The sequence below is a fragment of the Daucus carota genome, chromosome 3 (assembly GCF_001625215.2).
Source record: "Daucus carota subsp. sativus chromosome 3, DH1 v3.0, whole genome shotgun sequence".
Classification (NCBI taxonomy): domain Eukaryota; kingdom Viridiplantae; phylum Streptophyta; class Magnoliopsida; order Apiales; family Apiaceae; genus Daucus; species Daucus carota.
Genome location: NC_030383.2, coordinates 2,812,492 through 2,839,994, shown reverse-complemented (window position 1 = coordinate 2,839,994; position 27,503 = coordinate 2,812,492). Strand labels below are relative to the sequence as shown.

General features: G+C 33.3%; 3 protein-coding genes across 22 annotated transcripts; 1 reads left to right on the top strand and 2 right to left on the bottom strand.

Moving 5' to 3' along the window:
- The first annotated feature begins 5,931 nt into the window (after positions 1–5,931).
- On the top strand, positions 5,932–7,305 carry LOC108212062 (uncharacterized). Its single transcript, XM_017383795.2, has one exon. The coding sequence runs from the start codon at positions 5,932–5,934 to the stop codon at positions 7,303–7,305; it is 1,374 nt and encodes a 457-aa protein (XP_017239284.2).
- Positions 7,306–12,139: 4,834 nt separating this feature from the next.
- LOC108213926 (uncharacterized) lies at positions 12,140–13,498 on the bottom strand. The gene has a single exon (XM_064088619.1). The coding sequence runs from the start codon at positions 13,496–13,498 to the stop codon at positions 12,140–12,142; it is 1,359 nt and encodes a 452-aa protein (XP_063944689.1).
- Positions 13,499–15,023: 1,525 nt separating this feature from the next.
- LOC108213153 (protein DEFECTIVE IN MERISTEM SILENCING 3) lies at positions 15,024–26,875 on the bottom strand. Of its 20 annotated transcripts, XM_064088982.1 has the most exons (16): positions 26,730–26,875; positions 25,407–25,726; positions 24,397–24,471; positions 24,246–24,280; positions 24,106–24,151; positions 23,690–23,978; positions 23,407–23,605; positions 23,016–23,130; positions 22,524–22,568; positions 22,363–22,415; positions 22,086–22,277; positions 21,539–21,865; positions 20,471–20,627; positions 20,247–20,374; positions 19,584–19,813; positions 15,404–18,591 (listed from the first exon to the last, which is right to left on the bottom strand). In XM_064088982.1, the coding sequence occupies exons 7-14, from the start codon at positions 23,478–23,480 to the stop codon at positions 20,342–20,344; spliced, it is 996 nt and encodes a 331-aa protein (XP_063945052.1). In that variant the 5' UTR covers positions 23,481–23,605; positions 23,690–23,978; positions 24,106–24,151; positions 24,246–24,280; positions 24,397–24,471; positions 25,407–25,726; positions 26,730–26,875; the 3' UTR covers positions 15,404–18,591; positions 19,584–19,813; positions 20,247–20,341. The 20 variants fall into 20 exon arrangements, with proteins under 20 accessions (XP_063945056.1, XP_063945052.1, XP_063945051.1 ...); XM_064088986.1 differs by lacking the exons at positions 24,397–24,471; positions 25,407–25,726 and adding an exon at positions 15,024–15,355 and having other exon boundaries at positions 15,502–18,591; positions 26,730–26,871; XM_064088981.1 differs by lacking the exon at positions 24,397–24,471.
- Between the last annotated feature and the right edge of the window lie 628 nt (positions 26,876–27,503).

The following is a 27,503-nucleotide window of genomic DNA, read 5'->3' as shown; positions in this document are numbered from 1 at the left end:
TTTTATGTGAACTGGTTTGATTTTCACGGAGATTAAAAAAAAAAATAGTAAATGTAGTTGAAAAGTAGGTAAAGTGGTGGTACCTATCAATATTTAATAATAGATTTGAGATAGTGGAGGAAGGTAGTGGGTGTACTAGTGTTTATTTAATAAAAAAAGAGTATAAAATATAGAGGCAGTGAGTGTAATATTGAAAAGTAGTGTTCAAAAATAGTAAGTATTATGGGTTCATTCTTTTTGGGACGTCCCAACAAGGAAATGAGGTCACATAAAATGGGGAGGGAGTAATAATAACGCATGAGACCAATTTAGCAAATGAAATTATGACACAGTGAGTACACGGCTAGCTTTCATTTTTCTGTAGCATTATATTAACTTGTCATTAATGATTTAATATCATTTATATAATATGTATGTATCATGTAAATAATAGATTTTTTGAGAGACTTAATTATTGTCAATTTTTAATAATGACTTTATTTTTGTATTTATTAATATAAATATATCGTCCAATAATATATATTTATATATGATGTGCAGACTATTTTTTTCTGTTTAAAAACAATTTCGGTACCATAAAAGTGACTAAATTAAGAATCAAAAAACAATCCTAAAAAAATATGATTTAGGTTTTATAAAAATATCTATAAAATATGAATTTTAATCAGACTATAATATATTTATATAGTTGTTAGATTTTTTATTAATTTATTGCTAAAATTGAATTAAAAAAGATTATTACATATCAATGCTAGAATAATATTATATTAAAAATATTTGTAGACAGATCTGATGCATCTAATGTGCTACTCTTATATGTGTATCAGAAAGTAAATATTATAGGATCATTATTGTATTAATAATTCTTTATAAGTCCATATTTACATAATTGGTTAAATTATCTATAATTAATAATTAAAAAATAAATTTAAAATATAGGGCTATTAAATTTAGAGTCGTGGTCTTAAATAATCATATTTATATAAATTAATTTATCAAAATACTTGTGAACGAATATGACAGCTCAAAAGATGATTTAATGCTCCATCATCGTTAATGTATTATAACAAGGTGTTGGTGTGGTGGTAGAGCTCTTGTACCCCTTACGGGAGGTCGGGAGTTCAACTCCCTGTGAGTTTGAGACAACGATGTCTTACAAAAACATGAAATATAATATGACATTGTGACAATAAAAGATGAATTTTATAAATGAAATAGCAGATTTAGAATGTATTTATTTATAAAATACTTTAAATAATTATTTGTTAAATTGATTAAATATGTCGAAGGTTCATATTAATTATTGACAAACTATTAAAATATATCAATAATATACTTATTTATCGTACTTTTCATAATTCAATCTTTAATAGAATCATGATTATCATGTACGAAGTATCTGATATGTCGAAGGTAATTCGAATATAACTTCTCATTGAAATAGAGGTGAAATTATATAAAAACCATTCATACCTTACTTTCAATCGAAATATAAGTATTATACCGTCAATTACGAGTTGCACATGTTTTAATAATTTAATCCCCACGATTTATCATTATTTTCGCTTAACTAATGAATGTGTGTTTTCAAACGCATTAAATTTCGTCATTTTTTGGATTTTAAAATAGGAAATCATACAATATATATGTAAACAAGCCGTTCGAGCCAATATTTAAAATTCGTAAAATTGATGTATATTATTATATATCTAGATAGTAGCACACAAATTATAGGTTAACTATTTAGAAAATATTCATGAATGATTAATTTTTATATAATTATATTGATCACATTAAATTTCATAAAAATTTTGCAAAATAATTTACATATTTAACTCGAGTTACTAGATACAATACCCGTGCCTCGCACGGGGCACGGGTTTCAGGGCTAGTTCTCCTTAGCACTACACTCTCGTTTTTACTTCAGCTGCCTTTATCTAAAAATTTCCTGCTGCACACTTCGAGGGGCGCGGTTGTCTTTTTGATGCTTTGGATCATGTGGATGCTCCATGGGTCTGACCCGAATAATTATAGTGTTTTTTGTGTTGCTGGTTATTTCCTACTCTATTGCGGGTATTGCCCGGTTTCTCATGGGTTAGTTCTCCCACAATCCATGCAAGATTAATCGCATTTTAGATATATTTAATTTAGAAAAACCATCTTAATCGCATTTTACTTACTAAAAATTAATTAATATTTCAATATCAAAATAACCAGAGAGTTTTACGAAACATATAATATACGCTAACCATTATAAATAGCATATATTTGTTTTGTATATTTTGCCAGGTGGGGTTGGTATTTGAATTTATGAATCAGATATTTAATTTTGTTTATCTTCCAACGTTGGCAACTAAATTATATTTTTATAAAAATGAATAAAATAAATTATCATATTAGTTATATAATAATAGAACTTATTTTTTCAAATAAAGCATGAATATATTATTTTTTGGGTTAATGATAATTGGGTGAAAGTTTATTTATTTATTTATTATGATCTCATCGTTGCTTGAAAAGAGTGTCAAACCAAACCAAACCAAACCAAACCTACTCAGTATATCCCGCTTAGAGCCGGGTCTGAGTAGGGTAATATGTGTGTAGGCTTGCCCCTGCCCTAGTGCACAATAAATAATATAATATGTGATATAATATTAATATACCTTAGCCCGTGGTCTTCTTCACATAAAACTTACTTAAACAGTTCCCGTTTGTCGATGATGGGTGATACTATCTGAAACGATGATAATATCTAAAATGGAGATATCAAACTGGATAAGAACCGGACAATATGAAAAGAGTGTCATGTAATATATATCTTTAGTTTCTTACATTTTACATGCATGCCTAATTACCTTTCAAAAGTTGAATAGAACTCTAAAGTTAGGTACATCGTATTCCGACGGCCTTTGCCATACTAAAACTATACAACTAATTTATGACTAGATAATTTAATATTTAATATTTTTCAAGATCTAAGCTACACCATTTTTTAACAGTAGCCGAGCACGGGCATTTTCCCTAGTATTTATAGACTGTTATAAGACTGTCGGGTCTCCAAAACTCTGAGCATGCAAACGGGCCGGCACATGGACTAACATTCTCTTAAAAAATAGATATACTCCTTCCTTTCAAAAAAAAAAAGAAATAAATAAATAGATATACTCCTCCGTTCATTTTTAATTATCCACATTTGGTTTTCAATAATCAAATTAATTAAAATTTGACTAAAATATATATATATATATATATATGAGTAAAGTTCAATGGAGTACACAATATATTGGAGTATTGGAGCACAAAGTTGGATAAAATGTAATCTATTCATCTAAATTTCAATTTTTTTGTTCAAGTTCGTAAACATTTAATAACCTGCACATTATGTTCTACACAACATAAACATTATAATCAAAAGGTAGAATAATGACTTTAATAAATTACAGGACTCTATGTTCTGCAATATAACTAATAAGCAGAACAATAATGTTAATACTTGTTAAAGTCGAAGGATATTAAAGATTGATAGACAATTATGTGCAAGACAACTTATAAATGATTGATTGTATACAAATTTGTATAATCAAATATATTATTTATGATTAAACTAAAAAATTAAAATTTGTACTCCAATACTCCAATATTTTTGTGTACTCCATAGAACTTAACTATATATATATATATATATATATATATATATATATATATATATATATATATATATATTATAATTGAAAAATATTAAAAAAATCACTGAAATGTATATATGATTTATTTCAAAAATGTAATTTTTCAGTTTTTTAAATATCCTTCATCTTTGATATAAAAATAATCAACTTGACAATTAAAAGTTAAAAACGGACAACTAAAGAGGATTAAGGGAGTAATTATTATATTATTATCATATTAAACAGACCTGTAATATTTATTTGATCATCTTCAACAATTAAACCTTAGCGAAAAATACACGTGCCATGACATACATACATACACACATACATACATACATATATATATATATATATATATATATATATATATATATTATAAAAAGTGCACTCCAGTGAACCACTATCCCTGATAAAAAACATTGCGAACATAAAAGTTTTGAACATGACTAATAGTCCATTTGAAATAGTAATAATATATTATTTTCAAGATATGGTCAATTGATGAGTATGATGTTTCAAAGATTCGTCATATTTTGCATCATGTGTTACATGTTCAATTTAACCAATCATGACCAATATCATTGGAGATGCTAAGCTCAGCTTCTATGTTTATAAATTAGAAACCCTTATTCATATCATTTATGTAAAAAGTCAAAAACTGCTTATAAGAAATAAGAAGTTGAGAATATTTTAATCACTTATAAGTCTTAACCTGTTTCTAACTTTTGTTTAATGAGTTCTAATTCTTTCACAAACACTTTAATCACTTATAAATGTGAATTTGCTTCTAACTTTTATTTCACTTCTTTAGTTTAGATGAGAAACACTTATTAAAAATTCACTCATACGGCCCTTTACGTTTTTCATGTACTTCTAAAAGTTTTGAATGCATACTTAAAATTATTTTTAAATAAAAATATTAATACTATATATTTTTTTATTATTTAAAAATAATATATATAAAACACGGCGAACAACTTTTAAAACTACATTCTGTTAAAAACACAAGATATTTAGTTGTAGGTTATCCATATCAGAATTAAACACAAGATAACACAAAAAACCACACCGGATTGATATTCAGACTCAAAAGGTATTTATCTGATATACTGTTGAATGTTGTATTTTGCAATTCCTCTGCAATTTTCTGGGTAAACATTTATAAACTCAATTAGATTTATCAACTGTCAAACCTTTTATGATGCTTATGTGGAGAACAAGAGGAACTCTAGCTGATTCTCTGATTATATTCCTAGACATGAATTTACTCAAAGCAGGAAACACAATTCACTTTAGAATGAAAAGAAAGATATGCCTATGGAAGTAGACACTGATAATGAACATAGATTACGAATATTGCTACAATGATAATAATGAGTGTTAAGATTTCTATGAGAAACAATTGAGAAATATAAAGAAAACTGGCCAAGACTGCCTTACAATTGCTATGAAAGAGAGTGAAGAGCGTGAATGGCAGGTAAGGGATGCAGGCTCTGAGAACGTATATATAAACACATACACGCTTGATCATATACACACGAAATAAAAACAGCCATTAAAATTATCTATCTCGAATGATTTCTATGATTTTTTGGCAAGTCCTCAAAAATTCTAATTTCCCTTCTTTTACCCCAATTGCGCTGGCTGTTACGCTTGTTCGTATTATAAACTATGTTTTTTTGTTTTTGTAATAAAATTCTAGAAATTTATCAAAACTACTAATTTTTCAAAGAATTTTTACGATTTTACTATCTTTTGAAAATATTAAGTACTATTTTTTTATATAAATATTGAATAAATACGATTTGCATAAATATTAAATATTTGATAAATAATATGACTAATAAATATGTTTTATGTATACATAGATGTTTAACTATAGAACTTTATATAAGATGGTTTCTTCATATATAAATTTTTTAATTTGTTTTTCTTGTATAAATAAGAAAGGTAATCATATACAAATATATTATATTTTAGACTCCAAATAATACATACTATCCTAAATAGAATTGGTAAAGGATATTGAATAACAATTCAGATTATCCTAAACAAAACAGATAAAAAGAAATAACAAAGCGATACAAATTATCTCAAAAGGAATAACAAAGCAGATTATCCTAAACAGAATAGGTAAACAATATTGATACACATTATATATATATTATAGTTAATAGAGATGAATAACCTACAACTAAATATCTTTTGAGTCTGAATATCAATCCGGTGTGTGTTTTTGTGTTATCTTGTGTTTAATTCTGATATGGATCATCGTGCGGATTGGGACGGACTCCCTGGAAAAATACTCATAGTTATAGCTCATATGTTAACTTGTTGCGAGGATCTCTACAGAATTTCAGCTGTGTCAAAATCATGGAATTCAGTTGTTTCTGGTTTGAGCCGAGATGAGATCAAGCCGTTGCAGCTGCCTCCTGAGTCTCCGCTTCTCTTTCTTGCTGAACAAGTAGCCGAAGGTGCTGCCTTTAGTTGTGATTTCGACGACGAATATCATGAAGAGGGCATGGTTGAGAATGTTGATGATGAGGATGATGCTGATGAAGAAGAGCACTACTGCTATCATGAACTGTATGATTATCGAAAAAATTCAGTCAGTGACACTCGTGGTTTACAGCGTCTTGCAACAGGAAAAACATATTATGCAGAATTACCAGAGGCTTCTGGAAGACTAATTCTGGGAACAAATAAAGGATGGCTGGTAACTTTAGGGAGAGATTTGAAAATCAATTTGTTGCATCCTTTATTACGACAAGAAATTCCACTGCCACACATGGGCACCTTTCTCCACCAGCTCCATTCTGAAGAGTTTATTCTCGACTACATCTCACCTGAAGATGCATCTGATGGGTTTATTCAGAGAGTTGCAATGTCTGGTAAACTACATCCAAGTAAAAACAATGGTATGTATTCGTCAAACCCGATTGTTATGGCCATTTATGGTGCACGCAGATATTTGGCCTATGCTAGATTAACAGACAAAGTGTGGACTGAAGTTCTCTTCCCCTCTATCGCCCCCTTTATAGACCCCTTTATAGAGGATATCGCTTACTATAAAGGAAAATTTTATGCCCTCAATGGCAGGGGAGATCTATTTGTGTGTGATATCAATGATGATTCTGAAACCCAAGGACGGGCCAAGGGAACACAAATTTATTCCTGGCCAACTGACCTTGATATTGGCATGAATTATAACAATTCAAGAACCTACTTGGTTGAATCAGAATTTGGTTTCTGGTTAGTTGTGCGGGAATTCAAAGCAAAATATTTTAAAGCACCTCATGGGGCAAGAGTAAAATACCGTACATGTAACTTCACATTATGGAAGATGGAACTGAAATATTCTGATCATCACTCTGAATTACCTTCATGTACCTGCATTCCAGAGAATAACTTGGGCGACCAGGCATTATTCATCGGCAGAGCTACATGTCTATCGCTTCCATCTTCAGAATACATAAGGCCTAACTGCATCTACTTCACAGATGACATCCTGGATCTGTCTTATCACGTAGGAGGGGGACATGATATGGGAATTTTCAACATGGAAACTAACACCATAGAACCTTTTTTTCAAGGAAAATCTATACATCCCATCTCCCCCCCACTCTGGTATATTTGAATTCGATCTGTATTCGGGGAACCAACCATCAGAATATCCTTTACTATTTCCATGACTCTCTCTCTATATATATATTCCTTCACTATTTTCCAATGTCTATCTGATATACTGTTGAATCTTGTATTCTGCAATTTTCTGCGTATACATTTATAAACTCAATTAGATTTATCAACTGTCAAACCTTTTATGATGCTTATGTGGAGAACAAGAGGAACTCTAGCTGATTATATTCCTAGACATGAATTTACTCAAAGCAGTAAACACAATTCACTTTAGAATGAGAAGAAAGATATGCCCATCGAAGTAGACACAGATAATGAACATAGATTACGAATATAATCACCAAGAGCTCCTCGTGCTAGCACCACAAGCATTGTATTTAGTTTGCTTCTGTTGTGGTTCGTCTCCGAACCAGCGTGTCTGTTTCAAGAAACGAAGGTTGCAGGAAAAGTTATTTATTCAATGCAAATGTGCATTAGCTGCCATTAGGGATTAACTATTCGATTACAAAAGCTAGAATGAGAGTTCCGAGACAACTGTAATACTTCATTAGCATTTAAGGGTAGGCGTTAAATTCCCTAGCACACAAGTAAAATAAGGATGGTTCCCCCTTCCTCAAAATTGAGAAAATGCAGAACCACTTAATTGAGGAATGAAGTAGGTCTTAATACCTCCATTATGAATCGGTTAGGATACTGTTGGAGCACCACATTCATCAAATTCTAGCTAACCTTCCATGAAATGGTTAGGATACTTTTGGAGTGCCACATTCCTCAAATTTTAGCCTAGGACATCAAATATAGCTTATCTATCGTAGATGTTCCAAAGTTGTCTACTTCAATATATTAAACTGCTTTGTCGGATGCAGGAAAAGTAACTAATATAATGAAAATGTTCATCGAATGCCATCAAGGATTGGTTATTCATTAGTTGTCACAGAAATGCCCTCTGACAATTGAAAGTGCTTCATTTTTGGCATTTAAAGTAGGCGTTAGACTTCTCGGACACAACTGCTAAGTACTACTCATCTGTGTTAAGAGCATGTACCTGAACTTGATCATATCTGTTTCTTTCCCATTCCATCTTTCTTTATATGGCCCTCAACTGCAAAGTAGTCTGCAGGCAGACCGCGGACGTGACGGTCCAGAGCCTTCTGGGACTTCTAGAGTTTCTTCTTCCCTTAAAAAACAAAAATAAGTGTGAAAATAAATTCATATCGGAATTAATGTTGATTTATACATGGCGTAACAAGAATCGTTTTCCGGTATAACCAGAACTGCTAATGGTGTTCTTTTACCATAACAAAGCCTTGTTTCTGTATAATTGCATCCAAATGATTTATATATTTAAAACCCCAAACAAAGAATATTATCCCAAATAAAATAGTAAAGGATGATTCAAATCCCAAACAATACATATAGCTTTGCATCGTGAGTGTATACAATTCATAAAAGTCAACATAAAAAATGGTGACAAATTGAATTTAAGTAAGAAACTATGTAACACTATCAGTCTATCAATTTCCTTTATCATCAATCATCAGTAGCCTCCCACACAGCCCAGAAATCATCAGTATCTCTTGTTCGGTATCACAGAACAAATCTCCTTGTAGGCCAACGTCAGATAATCCCAATTCCCAACCAGTATTTTCTTCTAATTCTTTGTGTATGCATGAAGTGGAATTTGTCACTGAAGAAGTATTTGTCTCTTGGTTATGATCAGCTTGCACCAGCTCATTTCCTGTCGTCGTAGCCAAGGCAGTTTCCAGTGATCAGTTAAAATCCAGATCACCTAGCACGTTGCTAGGAAAATCCATCCCAAATCCAGAGTCCAGAAAGGTACCACCAGCTATATCTTTTCCGAGATCAATATTATTCCGCAAACTCTGCTCATCCGGGAGCCTTGTGCACTGGTTACTAATATTATCAGGCATCCATTAAAGAATGCCGCCTAAACTCTCCACCATAAACGGTGTTGGAGGCTCAGTTTGCACTTTCAAGCTACAATCTTCCGGAATCTTTAACAATTTCTTATCCGAGGGTAGAATCTTCGGGCCTTGCTGCTTCGCTTTTTTTCCTGCTTTTGTAATTGATCCATTAAAACCCGAGTTTCCACAGGTTTGATTTGATGAAAAACAGGGACGCTCTTTGATTTTCTGCTCAAATGAGAATTCCAATAGTTCTTAATCTCGTTGTCTGTTCTACCGTCTAAGTGACCAGCAATCAGAGACCACCTATCACCAAATCACACAAAAATTCATCATTTCACATAACAAAAAGAACCTCAAAATCCAAATACAAATATGAACACTCACTTATTTCCCAAAGCAGCATGCAGCTTAAAAATGACATCTTCCTCATTAGAAGAAAATTGTCTCTCTTCACATCCGGCCTCAACTAGTTGATCCATCTTAGCCTACAACTCTTTCCGCATCTCAGCAGTCCTACAACAGTCCATTAACACGATGCCATAAACATACATTGCACATTTACAAAAACAAACAACAGAGCTAACAAACAATGCAGCCTAAAACATAGGTATATATATTTATGGAGTGGTCAAGAGGTTTTGTTTAAATTTAACAGAAAAAGAAAAAGAAAGAAAGAGAGAGATGGAGATTATGATGAAGAAGAAAGCTTGAAAAGAAATGCTTTAAAAAAGAAAGTAAAGAAACTGAGCAAGCGAGTAGTAAAAAAAGCATTGTATGTGTGTTGTGCAACTGAGTATTACATATATGAGCAACTTATACATTATTCTGTCTGATTTAACGCATTATGTGGGTACGTAATCCCACTTTTCATACTTCTCAAACACCCGATACATGGTTGGTACCAAGTATTAACAACTATTCTAATCTCTCTGTCTGTAATTAGGTGTCTGCAGTGTGACATGCAGCTAGCACTGGTAATTAACTTCATTCATTCTGGAGTTACTTGCTAGCATCCCATGTCTTAAGTATCTTTCCTGGAAACAATGTCCGTAATTGGTACATAACATATCTTCTACCTCGTGGACACAATATTACAACAACAAAAAAAAAAAGATGTGCAATCTGCCTTGCTGAACTAAAAAGACATGCGATCAAATTCAATACATTAGCTAGAGTTCAAAGTTATTATAGTTCAAAGTCACACATCTATTGTTAGAATATAAAGTCACACATCTATTGCCTGAATCCCAAAATGATGATGAAGCAATAAGCTACATGGAGTTCTTGGCTTCTTGCTGAAGCAAAAAGGACCAAGTCCTATACTGTTGGTATTGGAATTTGGATGCTGTATGGATCGGTTGGGAATCTGTTATTGACCACATAAGCTTTACGTTACCATATTATAAGATTAGTATAAAGATTAAGATAAGTTACAACTGGATTTACCAGATGGTCACGGACGTTGTTTCCAGGCCATGGAGTTCAATCCTGCATTGTCCAACCCTCCTCGGGAGCCAATATATTTTGTAACATTATTAAAATAGAAGTTTGTAGGAATCTTCTTGGATTCTTGTTAGATGTTTCTTCCATAAGAGAAACTTTACAAAAAATTATTAGAACTTCAGCAAGTAAGAACCACAATATAGCTGTTTAATTACACTTCTAACTTGCTTCTTATATCATCAATATATATATGATCATCGACACACTCTTAATCTTTCCAACGGATATGATCATTGACACACTCTTAATCTTTCAAACTATTTGTTCTGCAGCTTCTCTATCTTTCGCTTCCTACAAATTTAGTATTAATATTGGTAATATCTTATTAGACCGAAATGCAACTTTAGCTAGCAATACAATCCAACTCACTGTAGAATTAAAAGAGGCGGAGACAAATCAACAACATATCATGGCATTTTTGGCAAAAATGATCCGAATTCCAAGTTTAATGCAGAAGTTAGTTAAATCAGTTAAAAGGGACAAACTTGTGGAAGCAGTCAGTAAGAAGAGAAGTAAGGCAAGTGGTCATGTTTATGGAAGTGTTGAGGTCGGAAGGCGGTTTTATGCTGAATCAGGAAGAAAGGATTTTGGTGGCAGCATTATTGAAATAATATAAATGATCTGAATGTGAAATACAAGATAATTCAAAAACAAAATGAACTGAAGATGGTTATAAATGTAGTAGTAAAGGGAATCAGTATTGTGGCTCATGAAATCAATGCAACCAGTATCTAGAAGCTCTTAGCAATAGAAGCATCAAGTGTCTGATGGTATTTCTCAGTGACCTCAACAAGACCTGATAAACCAGTGCCAAGAGTCTCCAACATGCTATGCACATCCACCATCACACCATCGGATGTCAGATACCGATGATAATCATTATAAAACTTGTGCACATTTTTTGGATCCATTAGTCCAATAATACCCTGCAGTGCCAGTGGATCAACTTTCCATCCTGTTTCATGGTCCATTACATCCTTGGACATCACTGGAGACTTTAAAGCTAATAATCTTGAGTGAAGAAATATATATATGACGGGATGACCACGAGATAATATTCAAACTGTAACATCCACATTTTTTTTTATCAAATATCAGACTTTTTCCTAATGAGGAACTCATCTTATTCACTGATAATAGGCTTATAAAGGAAATTATTATAAACAAAAAGCAAATTAAACTTAACACTCATTATTATCATTTTAACGATATTAAAAAAAGTGGTCTAACAATAAATATTTGTCTTGTGTGCAAGAAAATTGCAGAGGAATTGCAGAATACAAGATTCAACAGTATATCAGATAGACATTGGAAAATAGTGAAGGAATATATATATAGAGAGAGTCATGGAAATAGTAAAGGAGATTATGATGGATGGTTCCCCGAAAATTTATACAGAATTCAAATATACCAGAGTGGGGGGGAGATGGGATGTATAGATTTTCCCTGAAAAAAAGGTTCTATGGTGTGAGTTTCCATGTTGAAAATTCCCATATCATGTCCCCCTCCTATGTGATAAGACAGATCCAGGTTGTCATCTGTGAAGTAGATGCAGTTAGGCCTTATGTATTGCGAAGATGGTAGCGATAGACATGTAGCTCTGCCGATGAATAATGCCTGGTCGCCCAAGTTATTCTCTGGAATGCAGGTACATGAAGGTAATTCAGAGGGATGATCAGAATATTTCAGTTCCATCTTCCATAATGTGAAGTTACATGTACGGTATTTTACTCTTGCCCTATGAGGTGCTTTAAAATATTTTGCTTTGAATTCCCGCACAACTAACCAAAAACCAAATTCTGATTCAACCAAGTAGGTTCTTGAATTGTCATAATTTATGCCAATATCAAGGTCAGTTGGCCGGGAAAAAATTTTTGTTCCCTTGGCCCGTCCTTGGGTTTCAGAATTATCGTCAATATCACACACAAATAGATCTCCCCTGCCATTGAGGGCATAAAATTTTCCTTTATAGCAAGCAATATCCTCTATAAAAGGGGCCATAATGGGGAAGAAAACTTCAGTCCACACTTTGTCTGTTAATCTAGCATAGGCCAAATATCTGCGTGCACCATAAATGGCCATAACAATCGGGTTTGACGAATACATACCATTGTTTTTACTTGGATGTAGTTTACAAGACATTGCAACTCTTAGAATAAACTCTTCAGATGCATCTTCAGGTGAGATAGGAGACCTGGCATAATGTTGGTGGAGGAAGGTGCCCATGTGTGGCAGTGGAATATCTTGTCGTAATAAAGGATGCAACAAACTGATTTGCAAATCTCTCCCTAGAGTTACCAGCCATCCTTTATTTGTTCCCAGAATTAGTCTTCCAGAAGCCTCTGGTAGTTCTAGAGAATATGTTTTTCCTGTTGCAAGACGATGTAAACCACGAGTTCCACTGACTGAACTTTTTCGATAATCATACCGTTCATGATAGCAGTAGTGCTCTTCATCCTGATCCTCATCCTCATCCTCATCCTCAACATTGATCTCAACCATGCCCTTTTCATGATATTCGTCGTTGAAATCACAACTAAAGGCACTACCTTCGGCTACTTGTTCAGCAAGAAAGAGAAGCGGAGACTCAGGAGGCAGCTGCAACGGCTTGATCTCATCTCGGCTCAAACCAGAAACAACTGAATTCCATGATTTTGACACGGCTGAAATTCTGTAGAGATCCTCACAACAAGTTAACATATGAGCTATAACTATCAGTATATCCCCGGGGAGTCCGTCCCAATCCGCAGGATGATCCATATCAGAATTCAACACAAGATAACACAAAAACACAAACCACACCGGCCGGATTAATATTCAGACTCAAAAGATAATATTTAGCGTAGGTCATTCATCTCTATAAACTATAATATATATATAAACATCTAATTAGGTTATTTGATGTCCTTTACCTATTCTGTTTCTAATTAGGTTATTTGATCCTATACCTATTCTGTTTCTATTTGGTACAATATATATGTAAGGTCAATATTTAGGGGAGATACTCCTTACATGGAGTTGGAGTTATACGATTGTAAATCATCAATTTTGTTATAAATTCTATTATAAAATACATATAAAACGTGTTTTTAATATAGAATTCTATAACATATATCTATTTTAAGTAATTTGACACTTAAAATTTGATGAAAAAGTATATTTTTGAAACTGATTCTACAACAGAATAATTCTAGATGATTATTATTCAGTTGCAGAATCATGTTCAGATATTGCATAATTTTAGATGATTTTTCGAATAAAAAAAATTGTATAACTTCGTTTTCGGTTTTAAATCAAAATTTGTAATTATATCCATAAAAAATATAATAAATATATATCATATATATATTTATAATGGTGTGCCACGTAACTTTATATAAGAGGGTGTACTGTGGAGTGCTACCCTATATATTGATTTCAATATCCTTTACCTATTTTATTTAGGATAATCTGCTTTGTTATTTCTTTAGATAATATGTGTTGTTTGGGATTTAAATTATCCTTTACTATTCTATTTGGGATAATATGCATTGTTGGGGGTTTTAAATATAATAATTTTTATCTATGGTTCTCTTGCATGTTTATTTAATATCTATGGTTCTCTTGCATGTTTAATCAAAATTATTATAATTCTTTTTGTAATTGTTTTAATAAATTTCAAAAATTAGCAATCTTGTAAAAAGTAACAATCTTTTTTAAATAATTATCAAAATTTGAACCTTATTATTATTCTTTTATTCTCTACAGCTTTCATTTTTTAAGTTTTTCCGATCAATATCGTTTAGATAGTTAAAAAATCTAAATAGGATCTGATTTTAATTAAATATAATACCCTAGGATCATTATGCCCTTGCTTTAGTTAACGTTAACATCATAAGATTACAGAAAGGGTGCTAACTGTGGCGCGTTGGATAAGTTTGAGTTGCAAAATGTATATTTCAAAACTATTAGGTGCAATGTGCAATAAACTTAAACCAAAAAGATGCCAATTGTAATTAATTCTTATATTAACATTCATCGTATGCAATTGAACATATTATAAATAATTCCTTGTTCAAGTAATAGTTTAAATTTCAAAATTTCTCCTTAATCTTGTTAGCTAATGTATTTATTAAATTGGAAGTATGTTTCTTAATTTAATTTTTTGCGGTTTTAAAATCAAAACCGCGCCGATTAAAACATCATGTTAAGTAATACCCTTATCTGAATCCATAATGTTAATACCCTTATCTGAATCCATAATGTTAATACCCTTATCTGAATCCATAATGTATTAGAGGAAGGCTTACTTAAATGGATCATATACTATTCAACACAAATTGAACATATATTTAGCATGTTGATCTATAACGTAACGTAAAAGTAGTTCCCAGTTTTGGAACAAACTGCGTTGATGGCTTCAGTCTTCTTTACTAAAAATCACATCAACTTGAAAAAAGTTCTTCGACTTTAAATTACATAAACTGAGGAACGTATATTCAAAATAACTTTAAATGGCCATCAACTAACAGTATCCTAGCTCTAACATTTATCACAGTAAAAGTAGACCTGTAGCTGCTGAAGGCACACATTTTGTATATTAGTAATATCAGGTATCAACAACTTTTTTATGTTCTTCTGCAAAACAAAGCATTTTGTCAATTTTTCTTGTCAACTATAGATGCAAAAATAAACAAACAAATAAATAAATTAGAGATTGACATATTCTTAAAGATTTAGCACACAGTTGGGTTTCAAAAGAGAAAAAAAGGTCTTGGACATACTGCAGAACAACCATCTACGCAAAGGAAAAACTTTATTAGCCAATTCCGTTATATTTCTCTGACAGGCTCGAAAAACCAGTGGTTTGTTTACTTTTTTTTTTTTTTTTTGTCAGGGTCTACATGCTCGTAGATGAGTTGTATCATAGATACAATAGCCGCATCAGGGATTTCTTTGATCTAAAAAAGTTTATCATCTAACCGAAAGATACGCAAAGATATCTCCGGACGTTTAGATAATAAGACTTCAAAGACTCATAAGAAAACCCATAAGGTCTTTTTCCACGATCCTGAAAATCAAAGTAAACAAAGAGAAACATAAGAATGATAATATAAGAAAAAAGTAAAAATTGTGGAAAAATAAACGAATTATAACATATAATTCCTCACAAAAAACATAACATCTTATTCAAAAAAATAAGAAATATTAGAACTTATAAAGAAAGTGATATAAATGCGAAAAGATTAAAAAGTCTAACCAAAGTGAAAACTTTGGTTAGACACAAAGTATTAAAATATTCTTGTGAAACAGTAATAGCATAAACAAGTCTCGTAAACTAACGGGGGTGTATTCGATTGGGATTTTAATGCATTGTTTTTAGTCTATGGATTTTAATAGATTGTATGAGATTTTGATTTTGTGCGGATTCTTGATGAAATGTCGCAGAGTTGATGGGATTTAGGTACAATGCTTCAAAATCCCATTGAATTTGGTGGGATTTCAAAAAACTTAAAATACACCGAAGAATGCCACAAAATCCATCATTTTATGAAATGAAAAAAAATCCACCAGCATTTGAATACCATCAGATTTTAATGGATTTTAAACAATCCCAATTGAATACCATCGGATTTTAAAGCATAATTTAAAATCCCAATTGAATACCACCAGATTTTGTAGCATAATTTAAAATCCCAATTGAATACCTCAAGATTTTAATGGATTTCAAACAATCCCAATCGAATACCCTCGGATTTCATGAATGCAAAAAAATGCTTTAAAATCCCAATCCAATACACCCCTGTAAGTATAAATACAATAGCCTCTCAAATACGAAAGATTCGGGAATAAATGGATTTTAAAGCATCTATATTAGCAAGATCGATAATTACTACTAAAATATTGTTTATTGAATGTGATCATATCAAGTCTAACTTAATTTTATTATTAAACCTTCCTAAAATAAGAGCCTACTCTATGCTTTAAAAAACCTGATATGACTCCTATAAACTTTTTATATTTCCTATAATCCATCAATCTATTCAATCCTAGTCCGTTTCATTAAACTAATTATGGTAAAAATTGAATGTATTGACTCCTAATTAATGATTTTTAAGTTATCCTAATTAATATCTACCGTTATACACCCTCCTTCCACCAACCAGATCTTAACCTAGGTAAAACTTATATGCTATAACATACTCCCTCCGTCCCCCTGAGTTGTATACATTGGGGGACGGGGACGCGGCACGGACTTTAATGCTCCTATAAAGCGTAGTTGTGTAATCTATTTTTAAAATTTTTCTTTTCTGAATTAAAGTTTGGATGTTATATTTTTATACAAAAAAAGAAAATCTCAAAAATAAGTTACGGAACTATATTTTATAAGAGCATTGAAATGCGTGTCGAGCAGTTAAAAAGAAACGTATAGAATTAAATGGGACAAAGGGAGTATAACATATCCACACATATGCAGCTTACTGGTTCCATCAACCAGACCCCGTAAAGGTACCAGACCCCATTAAGGTACCGAATTCCTCATAATAGGAAACAAACAAACCATTCTTAATAGCCTGCGCAACTCATATGTTATGAAACTTCATCCATCCACCGGAAATTGTTGCACACCTTCGAACTGTAGGATACCTTTGAAAAGCTAACAGATAATAACACGTTATAGACAACACTAAAAACATCTGATCTAAGTCAAGAAACTACCAAAACATCACTGAAAAACAGTCAATTCATAATCCACAGTTAAACCCACTCACACAAGCGAAAAAACAATTGCCCACAATACAATGATAGAAAATACTGCTCCCCAAATAACAGATCCCAGACAAAATATTACCAAGTAAACCATGCAGTTGACTTCAAATTACAGCATAGTCTCATAAAAACCAAGAGAACACTTAAAACAATAACAAACAAAGAGGGTATTTGCACAAATCAATTAACAAGAAGAATAATCAATCAAGTGCTGACATCAAAAATTCCAATCCCTGATATCCTTTCTCATTGCGACATTTGATCGAACATATAGCAGGCAATAGAGAAAGACACACATAAATCGAAATACAGATAAGTTTCAAGTTACCTGACAAGACTATACAAATAATGAAGCAATCTCTTACTTGGTTTTGACCATACAAAACTTATCTCTCTGTCTCGGGCTGAGACCTCCTCCGTTGCCGTTCTCGACGGCGAGGATTCCGTCAGCTCCAGATTCGAACGCCGGAGACCTACTCATTCCAAACTTGGTGACTTTCTAAATTCAATTTTTAGAACTGAAATTAACTTACCCAATTTTGGAGTTAATTAAAATTGAGAAGCGGAGAGAACCTAAGTGCCCGCTGTATTGATTGCAGTCTGCAGAGGGGGGAAATTGAACCTTTGATTGTAGAGTTGTTTGTTTACTTGGTAACAAGAAATTGTAAGCCAAACAAAGATAATTTAATAATTAGTTTAACTTTACAGGACCAAGAATAAACAGAGTTCTTGCATACTCGGTTGTATAAAAAAAATTAATATTTAAAGTCAAGTGAGCTTACACATCGCCCAAAGCATATACTCCTTTGTTCATTATCATTCCACCATCCAAAGATAGGGCTCCAATTCTTATCCAGGGAACAGCCTGAATCATATCTTCCCTTGTTTGGTAAACTTGCACATGCAAGAACAGATGATAGAAAAGGGTCTCTCTGAGGCTATGGCCATCATGTGTGACATTTAATAAGTTCTCTCTGTCAATATTGATCATATTCACAGCATAATCTATAAAGCCATGAGAGAGTCCTCCATTAGGTAATCTTGGTTTTGGAATATCTGGCCTCTTCTGTGGATCATCAGTTATACAATCGCCAACATATGGGCTGCAGGGCATACATGATAAATGAGACATGAGTATCGAGTTGAGAAATAAAATAAACATGGTCTAGGGTCATATAAGAGAAAAAATCAGGTAACTAAGATATTCAAGACAAATGACAAGAAATCGTCCATCTATAGTTCGTCCAATAGATGTTCCAAGTCCATGAATGCCAGCATAATTATTTACTAAGCCTTCTTTATCATAAGACTCTATCGCTTTGACACTGTCCAGGGTCTTGCAAACCATTGCCAACATCTTATTTGTCCCCAACTACTCCAAGAGACGCCTAGCACAGAAAAGATTGTAGTGTAGTTTTGAAATGTTCAATAAAACAAATATACCAACATTCAACTGCTAAATTAAGAGTGAAAGTCTTATACAACTTCACTAGACCATGTTCGATATCATGAACCATGAGTGTAAAATGTAGAATCATTACTTCGTTACTATCTGCTCATTGCTTATGCAAAATTATTTACAATAACGTGCTTAGTCTGCTCTAGTAGCTTCCCTTGGTTGTTCTACCTCTCCTAAACATTCTTTCTGTAAGGAGGATAAAATTTCCAGATTGGGAGTTGAAGTGGGACTGTGGGGAAGAGGCACATATGGAATGAACGTAACCAGTTCTTGCACCGTTATAATCCAATCCAAACTAATTACCAGAAATCCATTCCAACAACATATGTTGTCCTAAAAAGAATTATGTCAATGCTCTGTAAAATTTCAAAATCTATCATAATTTTACCCATTTACAACAAATGAGTTTTATAATAGCACTCGATGAAAACTAAAGTATGGAGCCACTACGATTCACTTTTAGTAGTGACTGATGAGAGATTGACGAAATTTATCACTAGTCACAAATAAAAAGTAGGAACTTGTTGGCCCGGGAAATTAGAAAAACTTAAAACCCGTAGAACTTGGTTGAATATAAAGGATGAAACACAAGCTATAATTGAATATCAATGATAAAAACTAAAACATTATTCTTACCTGCTAAGAGTATCATCATTTATCTTTCCAAGGGATGCAACAATCCCAAGCACTCCCTTAGTCAATGGAAGTAGAGACCCCTGAGTATGGTCAGTCTTTAGCTGACACACAATTCCAGCTGCATAATTTGTATTCTTTAGATTATGTTGAATCGTCTCTACATTCAGTTTTGCAAAGGTCGCCTCTATCCGCCATTAGTCCATCTGAAGAATGATACTTGCCAAGAGTAACTGATTGTACATTTAGTGGAGGTTATACAAAAACACTGATTGAGACAATAATAAAGTAGAAGTGGAATATTCCTAAATCAATCTCTTTGGTTAACGGAGCTTTTTTGTAGAATTAGAAATAAAGTTGTCCTAGTTATCATTTTCAGAAAAAGATAATTGATTCCAGGTGAGTATCACTAAGATGAAAAGGTATAGTTCATTAAAAGACACGTAGAAGATATAGGCCAGTAGATATGAATGGAAGTTTCAGATATGGTTATGCAGAGCTATCTATGCATACTCTTCTATTAGCTGAAGTTAGATATACTCCCAAAAGAATTTGTTAGATTTGTTTCTAAGATTTATTACATGTTATTTTCTGAGAACCAGGTGGAAAAATTCTGAATTTTTTCCTCAAACTATGATAATGAAGTAATAAAATATTACAACGTACCTTGCAAATTAAGAATGGTAACATCTATGAGGTTTTCCTGTCTCTTAAAAAATTAATATTGTCTTCATGTTTCTTGATTGTTAGACCTTCCTGTTTCAAGGCATCCTATAGTTTCTGCAAAATTGAACCTAATGGAGATTCGATCATCAATAACAGACAAAAGGACACATACATAGACAGTGATAGTTGGAGATAGCATAGTGAACTCTGATGTTCGTCATTACCTTGGAAGCATCCACAACAGCTTCCTTCTGTGAGAGTGTCCCAGTTTCAAGTTCACGCTTTTCAGTAATATCACACCCATCTTGGTCCACTGGTACTAATGCCAATGAATTTTGGCCAGCTGAGGCATTTATCTGCTGTAGAAAAATGATCACGTACCTGATTAATATATAATTAGAAGATACAAAAAGATCAGTGAAGGATCAAATACTGACAAGCAGGCAGAATGGCAGACACATGCAGTTCACACACGCTACATGAAATAGCATTTTGTTCTTTTAACCCTAACAGAATGCTACATGAAATAGCATTCTGTTCTTTTAACCCTAACAAACACTAAACGATGTAGCGGTTTTAATAAAAACACTACACGATGTAGCGTTAATAAATGATATTCGGGGCCATTTTCTCGGATCGTGATATTCTGGGCATTAATGATGCATATTGTGATAATGGAGCCAACCACAGGCGTTAAAAAGATTACCATATCCAATAATTAATTTTAACCCATCAATCAAGTTTATTATTCTGTACAAAACACATGATTTCAACTGGGACAAGCATGAATTATAACAATGAGTTCCAAAAAATTTGAGTAAGCTAGTTCACTGCAAAAGACTAGCTCAGAAGGTGCAGTACAGTCAGCTGGGGGAGTATGATGCAACTTCATTGAAATATCGCAGCAACGGACCCTTCTAATCTAAATTTTTTTTTAACTTGTCTCTGTATTTTCGTACTTTATCATGTTCTGCTCATACATACATTTCATTTCCTTTGTCTAGCTTGTCAACTGTAGTTCTCAACATGCATTTCTTTGCATCGATCAGGCGTTGGATGCGCTGGTTATTTGTGTTGGGTGAACAATGATACTGACTTTTCGATGCAACAGGAAAGTGAATAGAGGGTTCCCTGGAGAAATAGAAAGTACTATACCACTTCAAGATTGAAAAAGACTAGTCTGGTGGCACAAATTCTGACAAAAGCCGAAAAAAGGGGAAGGATTTTGGCAAGGCAAAAGTGAAATGCTAATGAAAAACATGCACAGAAAAATTGTAAAGCAATTGTCTTACCTACGTCCTAGAGAAACAACTCCAATTCCTCTGATGATGCCTCCATGTAATGAAACTGCACCCTGTTGAATGCAAGATTTTTCTAGCGCCTTTCTCATGCTTTCCCTAGTTTTATAAACTTGGACCTTGCCTAAAAGATGATGGAACAAGGTCTCCCGAAGACGTTTACCACCACAAGTCCTTGTGTACAGCTGATGGTCATCCAAATATATCATATTGACTGCATCACCTATAAACCCCAGTGGACAATTTCCATTTGGCAATGTAGGATTGGGCAACAGAAGCATCCTCTGGGGATCGCCACTGTCATAATCCCCTTCATATGGCCTGTTAGACAACATGATGCATTTCAAGATATTCAAAATACAAGCATGATTCTAGGTGAAAAGTTCTCTTTAAGACTGTATGTACTTTTGAATGCTAAGCAGGTTCTAACGACAGTGTTACTAGAAGTAAACTATGTATAAGTATTCACTTGGAAAATTCACAAGTGAGGAAGAAAAATTTAATCAGGTAACAAAAAGTACTGCATCAATCTCAGTGGTACCTTGTATCTTCAAGACAGATAACAGAATAACGACCATCCAAAGATATAGCATACTCAGATGCCAGTGCTTGAAGACCAGTGGAACACTTCACACTTCCATCAACATCACATGTTTCAAGATTGTAAGCCACTTTAAGAGATTTACACACGACTCCAAGCATTTGCTCCTCACCCAGAAACTCTGCCAAAATCCTGTGTCAAGGAAAACAATGGAAGCTTATACACAGCCTTCCTATTTGCATGTTCATTAAACTTAAATTTATTGGTAAAAAGAGACCTGCCAAGTTCATTGGTTTCAACTTTCAACACTTCCGAGAAGTGAAACGACACCTATAATATCTTTTGAAAAATCATAAGTTCTCTTGTTCCTTGATAATTTGCAGACGACAGAAGCAGCTGTGTGACTTAATTCAATTTCTTTCAGCATTCTCTCCTTACCTGGTGAATAACTTGAGTCACCATCAGAGATGGCATCCAATGAAACTGAATTTTAAAAACCATTTAGTTTAACTTTTCTATATCATGTGAATAAATAACTGAGAATACATAAATCATTGCACAAACAACAAAATTATCAAATGGATTTTAACAAACTAGTAAATCAGTTAATGCCTTCCCATTAAGCACATAATAAAGAGTGACTTATTCTACGTTTAGTTGGAGAGAATGGAACTATGAAGCAATTGTATGAAAATTCAAAGGTAAAGTAAAGACGTAGGAATGAAGAGTGTAAAAAATAATCGAGTTCAGATTTTTCATGATGAAGTTTGCGAGTAGGATGGAATGGATGAAGAATGAAACTTATAAAAATTAACCTATAACATTGTACAAAAACTTTCCAATCAATTAGTTAAAAAAAATATTCACATTCCATTTCCTCCCAATTTCGTTTACACAAACAAACACAACATGTAAGTTGTGGCACTTTACCTTGCATTTTGGACAGGGCTTGCTCAAATTCCACTTGCTGGCTATGGAGCATTTCAATCGTTTTTCCATGCTCTCCAATGTACGTAGCATACTCCACAATCTTGTCCTTAAGTTCCTGCAAGGCGAGAGGCACACCTCAAACACAAAAAAGACTTGCGAAGATAGTAGAAGTCCGACTATAGGATAAACCTATCATCATAAAACAAAATTAATAAAACATATATACTCATGTGGTTCCTTAGAAGGCTTGGAGGTGATATCAGATATCCATTAAAAATTTTAAATAAAGAGAACATATAACATATACAATCACTACACATCCCTTTTTAGTTTCCATTCTTATTCACAGTAATAAAAAAAATCATGCACAGTTTCACCATATACACAGCACCTTAACTTTTGTTCATTGTAAAGGCTTCCAGCTATGTTTTTTATCTCCTTGGCAGATTCCGGGCTTGTTACCATTACTATTGATCTATCGTCATGCTGAACTTTTGGAGTTTCCAAATTGGATGACTTCTCAAGGAATAAATTATCTTCATCAGTACACTGAGGCTCGCTATTGTCATACACAATTTCAGGAGCTTTCTCTACAAGCACCGACAGAAAGATGACAGCTATCAGTATAGGGTTCATGATTATGCTAACCAATTTGCAAGAAAGAATTTGCACACCGTTATGGTCACGTTAAGCTTTGGGTAGCAAGAATGTGCAGCAAGAAAGGAGAAACTTCCTTCTGTCTGAGGAAGCGGAATAGCACGAACAGTGCAGCAGCCATGAAGAAAGCTATATTTCACAGAATCGTCTATATCTGTTGAGTCAGACTTCAATACTAGAGCATGGTGCATGGGACAGGTCAACCTTCTCATTATCGTTTATTGTTTCATTGATAACACCATTAGATTTGACAATTTCAAACACAACATTTTCCAGTTGAGAGCCAGCAAAACACTTCTCAGGTATCTGAGTACAAAACATAAGGAAGATCAAGTAGGTTTAAATAACTCTCCAAATATATACCAAATATCTTCAACTGAATGGTAAAATGTAAATGGAAAAACATAAAAGCTAAAGAAAGACAAGTTACTACCTCAGTTGCAACTCTTATCATCCTTTTCTCAGTTTGGGACTTCTCTCTAAAGACAGTTTTTATGTTCGATAAGACAGAAAGTGAGTCAAGTGACCCTGTAGCATTAAAGAAATCAATTGACTATGAAGTACTCCACATACCTTTGATGGGGTTGGGTAAAAACCACCATCAGTTTCTGCAAAAGCAAGTCAACAATGTTATTTGCAAAAGTAATAACGATGATAGAAAAGTTACAAGTGTGGTCTGGCAATATTTGAATAAAAAAAATCACATATCAATGAAGCATTTCACCCTTGAGCAGCATATTTCAAATATTTGGGCCTTATCAACCTTCCTTGATTTAGGCTCCATAAAAGGAAGCCACGCCTGTTTTATAGTAAAATTACTTAACATTCAATTTTGAAAATTTACACAAGTGCCTAAATCATTACATCATGAAATCATACTTGTAAGGTATTAAGGATTATACTGCAACATTCTGATGAAATATTGTTGTATGCTTACAAAGACCTAAGAAGGCTATTTAAATTTAACAGAAAAAGAAAAAGAAAGAAAGAGAGAGATGGAGATTATGATGAAGAAGAAAGCTCGAAAAGAAATGCTTTAAAAAAGAAAGTTAAGAAAATGAGCAAGTGAGTAGTAAACAAAGCATTGTATTTGTATGTGTGTTGTGCAACTGAGTGTTACATATATGAGCACCTTATACATTTTTCTGTCTGGTTTAATGCATTATGTGGGTACGTAATCCCACTTTTCATACTTCTCAAACACCCGATACATGGTTGGTACCAAGCATCAACAACTATTCTAATCTCTCTGTCTGTAATTAGGTGTATTTTAGTGATTTTAGGAAAAATGACAGAGAAGCTTTAATATGCCTAGGTCTTTTCATTCCATTAGAAGTAAAAAAGCTCCGGCGTGGAATTTACACTTTGCAGGGAAAAGGGATAGTAGTAATACCGGGGAGTTTGGGAATCAATTGGATGTTATATCATATTAGGAAACATAAGACCTGTGATACGTCTAGACAACAATACAATTCATAGTCAAGTGTTGACAACAGGATATATTTTTCGAAAATATACATGCATTTATTATATATACAAATTCAAATCGAGTAGATATATATAAAAGAGAGAACAAATTATAGTCAAGTGTCAAATTCAAATTGACAACAGGATTTATTATATAGTCTATTAGACTATTACATAAATTACGAAAATAATAATATCAGGAAAACTAGCTAACATGGCACATTGTTTTGTAGGATGGTGATAAAGGGAGGTGGCAGCGCAACGAACCAGTTCTACCAACAAAAACAGGAGCCAGAGCCCCAGTCCTCAATCTCCAATTCCGAAAGCACCAACATGGCCTCCACTTCCACCGGAAAACCAAAACCCAAAAAAAAAAAAAGAAATACAAATCCAAACAACCCCACCAACAGTCACTTCCGAAAACGCCCCAATTCAAACCCCTGATTCTCTGAGATAAAACATCGAACAGGTTGCGGGCGCCACCAGGGCCGCCTATAAATTCCTCTCTGAAACAAATGCGGCTACACCCATTCCACACCCTAGCTCTAGAGCGAGAGACAGAGATATGTGTGTCTGTAAGGGAGATTCTATTAAATATAAAGGGTTAATAGGCATATTCATCAGTGAAGTCGTCAAGAACTTGCAAGTAGGTCACTGAGTTAAAAAAGCTTTCAATTACATAATTGAACATCAAAAAAATTTCAAATTGCTCATGTCCATCAGTCCTGTTAAATTTTTAACAGTTTGCTGACATGGATCAACTTACGTGGCAGGTTACTGATTATATTGAAATAGAAAGAGACTTTTAGCAGACCATTTAATACATATATATGCCTGTATCTTTGTAACACTTGTTGAACAAAAACTCATAAAAAAATAACGACCAAAAGATAACATTTCATAGATTATAAAGATCATGTTGTGCAGTTACAACCAAAATACTTAAAGCCATAAAACATTAGGTCCCTACTGTCTTGGCCTAGCATGAACATTACAATTAAAAACACCAGCATCAATATTAAATAAAAGTTCAATAGCAACTCATTTTCATTTCCATCCTCCTCAGAATTTGGTTGATGAACATATAACCTAACAACACCATCACCTCCCAATCGCTTAGCCAAATAAACTAATTCAGGCACTTGATCATCCATAAGAAATAATTTATATCCATTTGGTAGGAGTAATGCCATTGCATAAGTAATACAACTGATCATTCTCCCCAATGAACCTGGAAAATATTTTTCTAATATCACTCACACTTTACTTCACAACATCAACATTGTCTTCAACCATTGTTTTCTTCTCTTCATATCTTATTAACCCAGTACGAGTAGACTTCACAAACCCACCGCCATAATATAACACCAATCTCATAAGCCTGTTAAAATACATAAAACATATATACAAAAAACACAGATGAAGAGACAACACATATACTACACATCATCATTTTACGGTTCATCTCAATTGAGGATTAAAAGATTAGCTTTTGTTTATAGAAATCGAATTACATGGTTATGCACGACTGGAAACAAAAATGAAGATAAGAAATACATATACAAAGAAAGAGAAAGACATAGAACTTACATGATTTCTCTCGGACACTTTGTCTCTCTCGATCGCCTGCTCTGAATCATCTCTCTCGATAATTTGTTTTAGTTTAAGGGTTTGAACTGGGTTGGATTTTGGGGAAATAATAATGAAACCCACTTTGCTGACATGGTGCCCACTTGGCTGCTTATGTGGCAAAAATTAACAGTGATAGGTATTTGATGTTTAGTTATAATTATAATAATAAATTAACGGTTGTGAAATTATTTATAATTATAATAAATTAAAATTATGTAATTGATAGGTATTTGATGTTGGGTCCTGTTCCTTGACAACCGCGTGTTAGATAACGGTTATCTAACACACTGTACGGGGGCCGTTAGATCTATATTTCAAGGCCCAGATCCAATTTGAGATTTTAATGTATCCGCTATAAAAAACCGCGGATAGGGAAAACTCCCTTCCGCGGTAAATAACCGCGGATGGGGAGTTTTCCCTTCCGCGGAAAATAACCGCGGATACATTAAAAACCCAAAATTGGATCTGAGCCCTTGAAATATAAATCCAATGGCCCCCGTACAGTGTGTTAGATAACCCTTATCTAACACGCGGTTGCTGTGGAACAGGACCCTTTGATGTTTAGTTATGTGATTGAAACCTTTTTTAACTTAATGACCTATTTGCAAGTTGTTAACGACTTCGCTGATGAATATGCCAATCTATTATATATATAATACAACAATCATGAGTAATTTAATTCAAAATGATCAATTTACCCTTTGCTAATTATACAATATCTATATATATAGG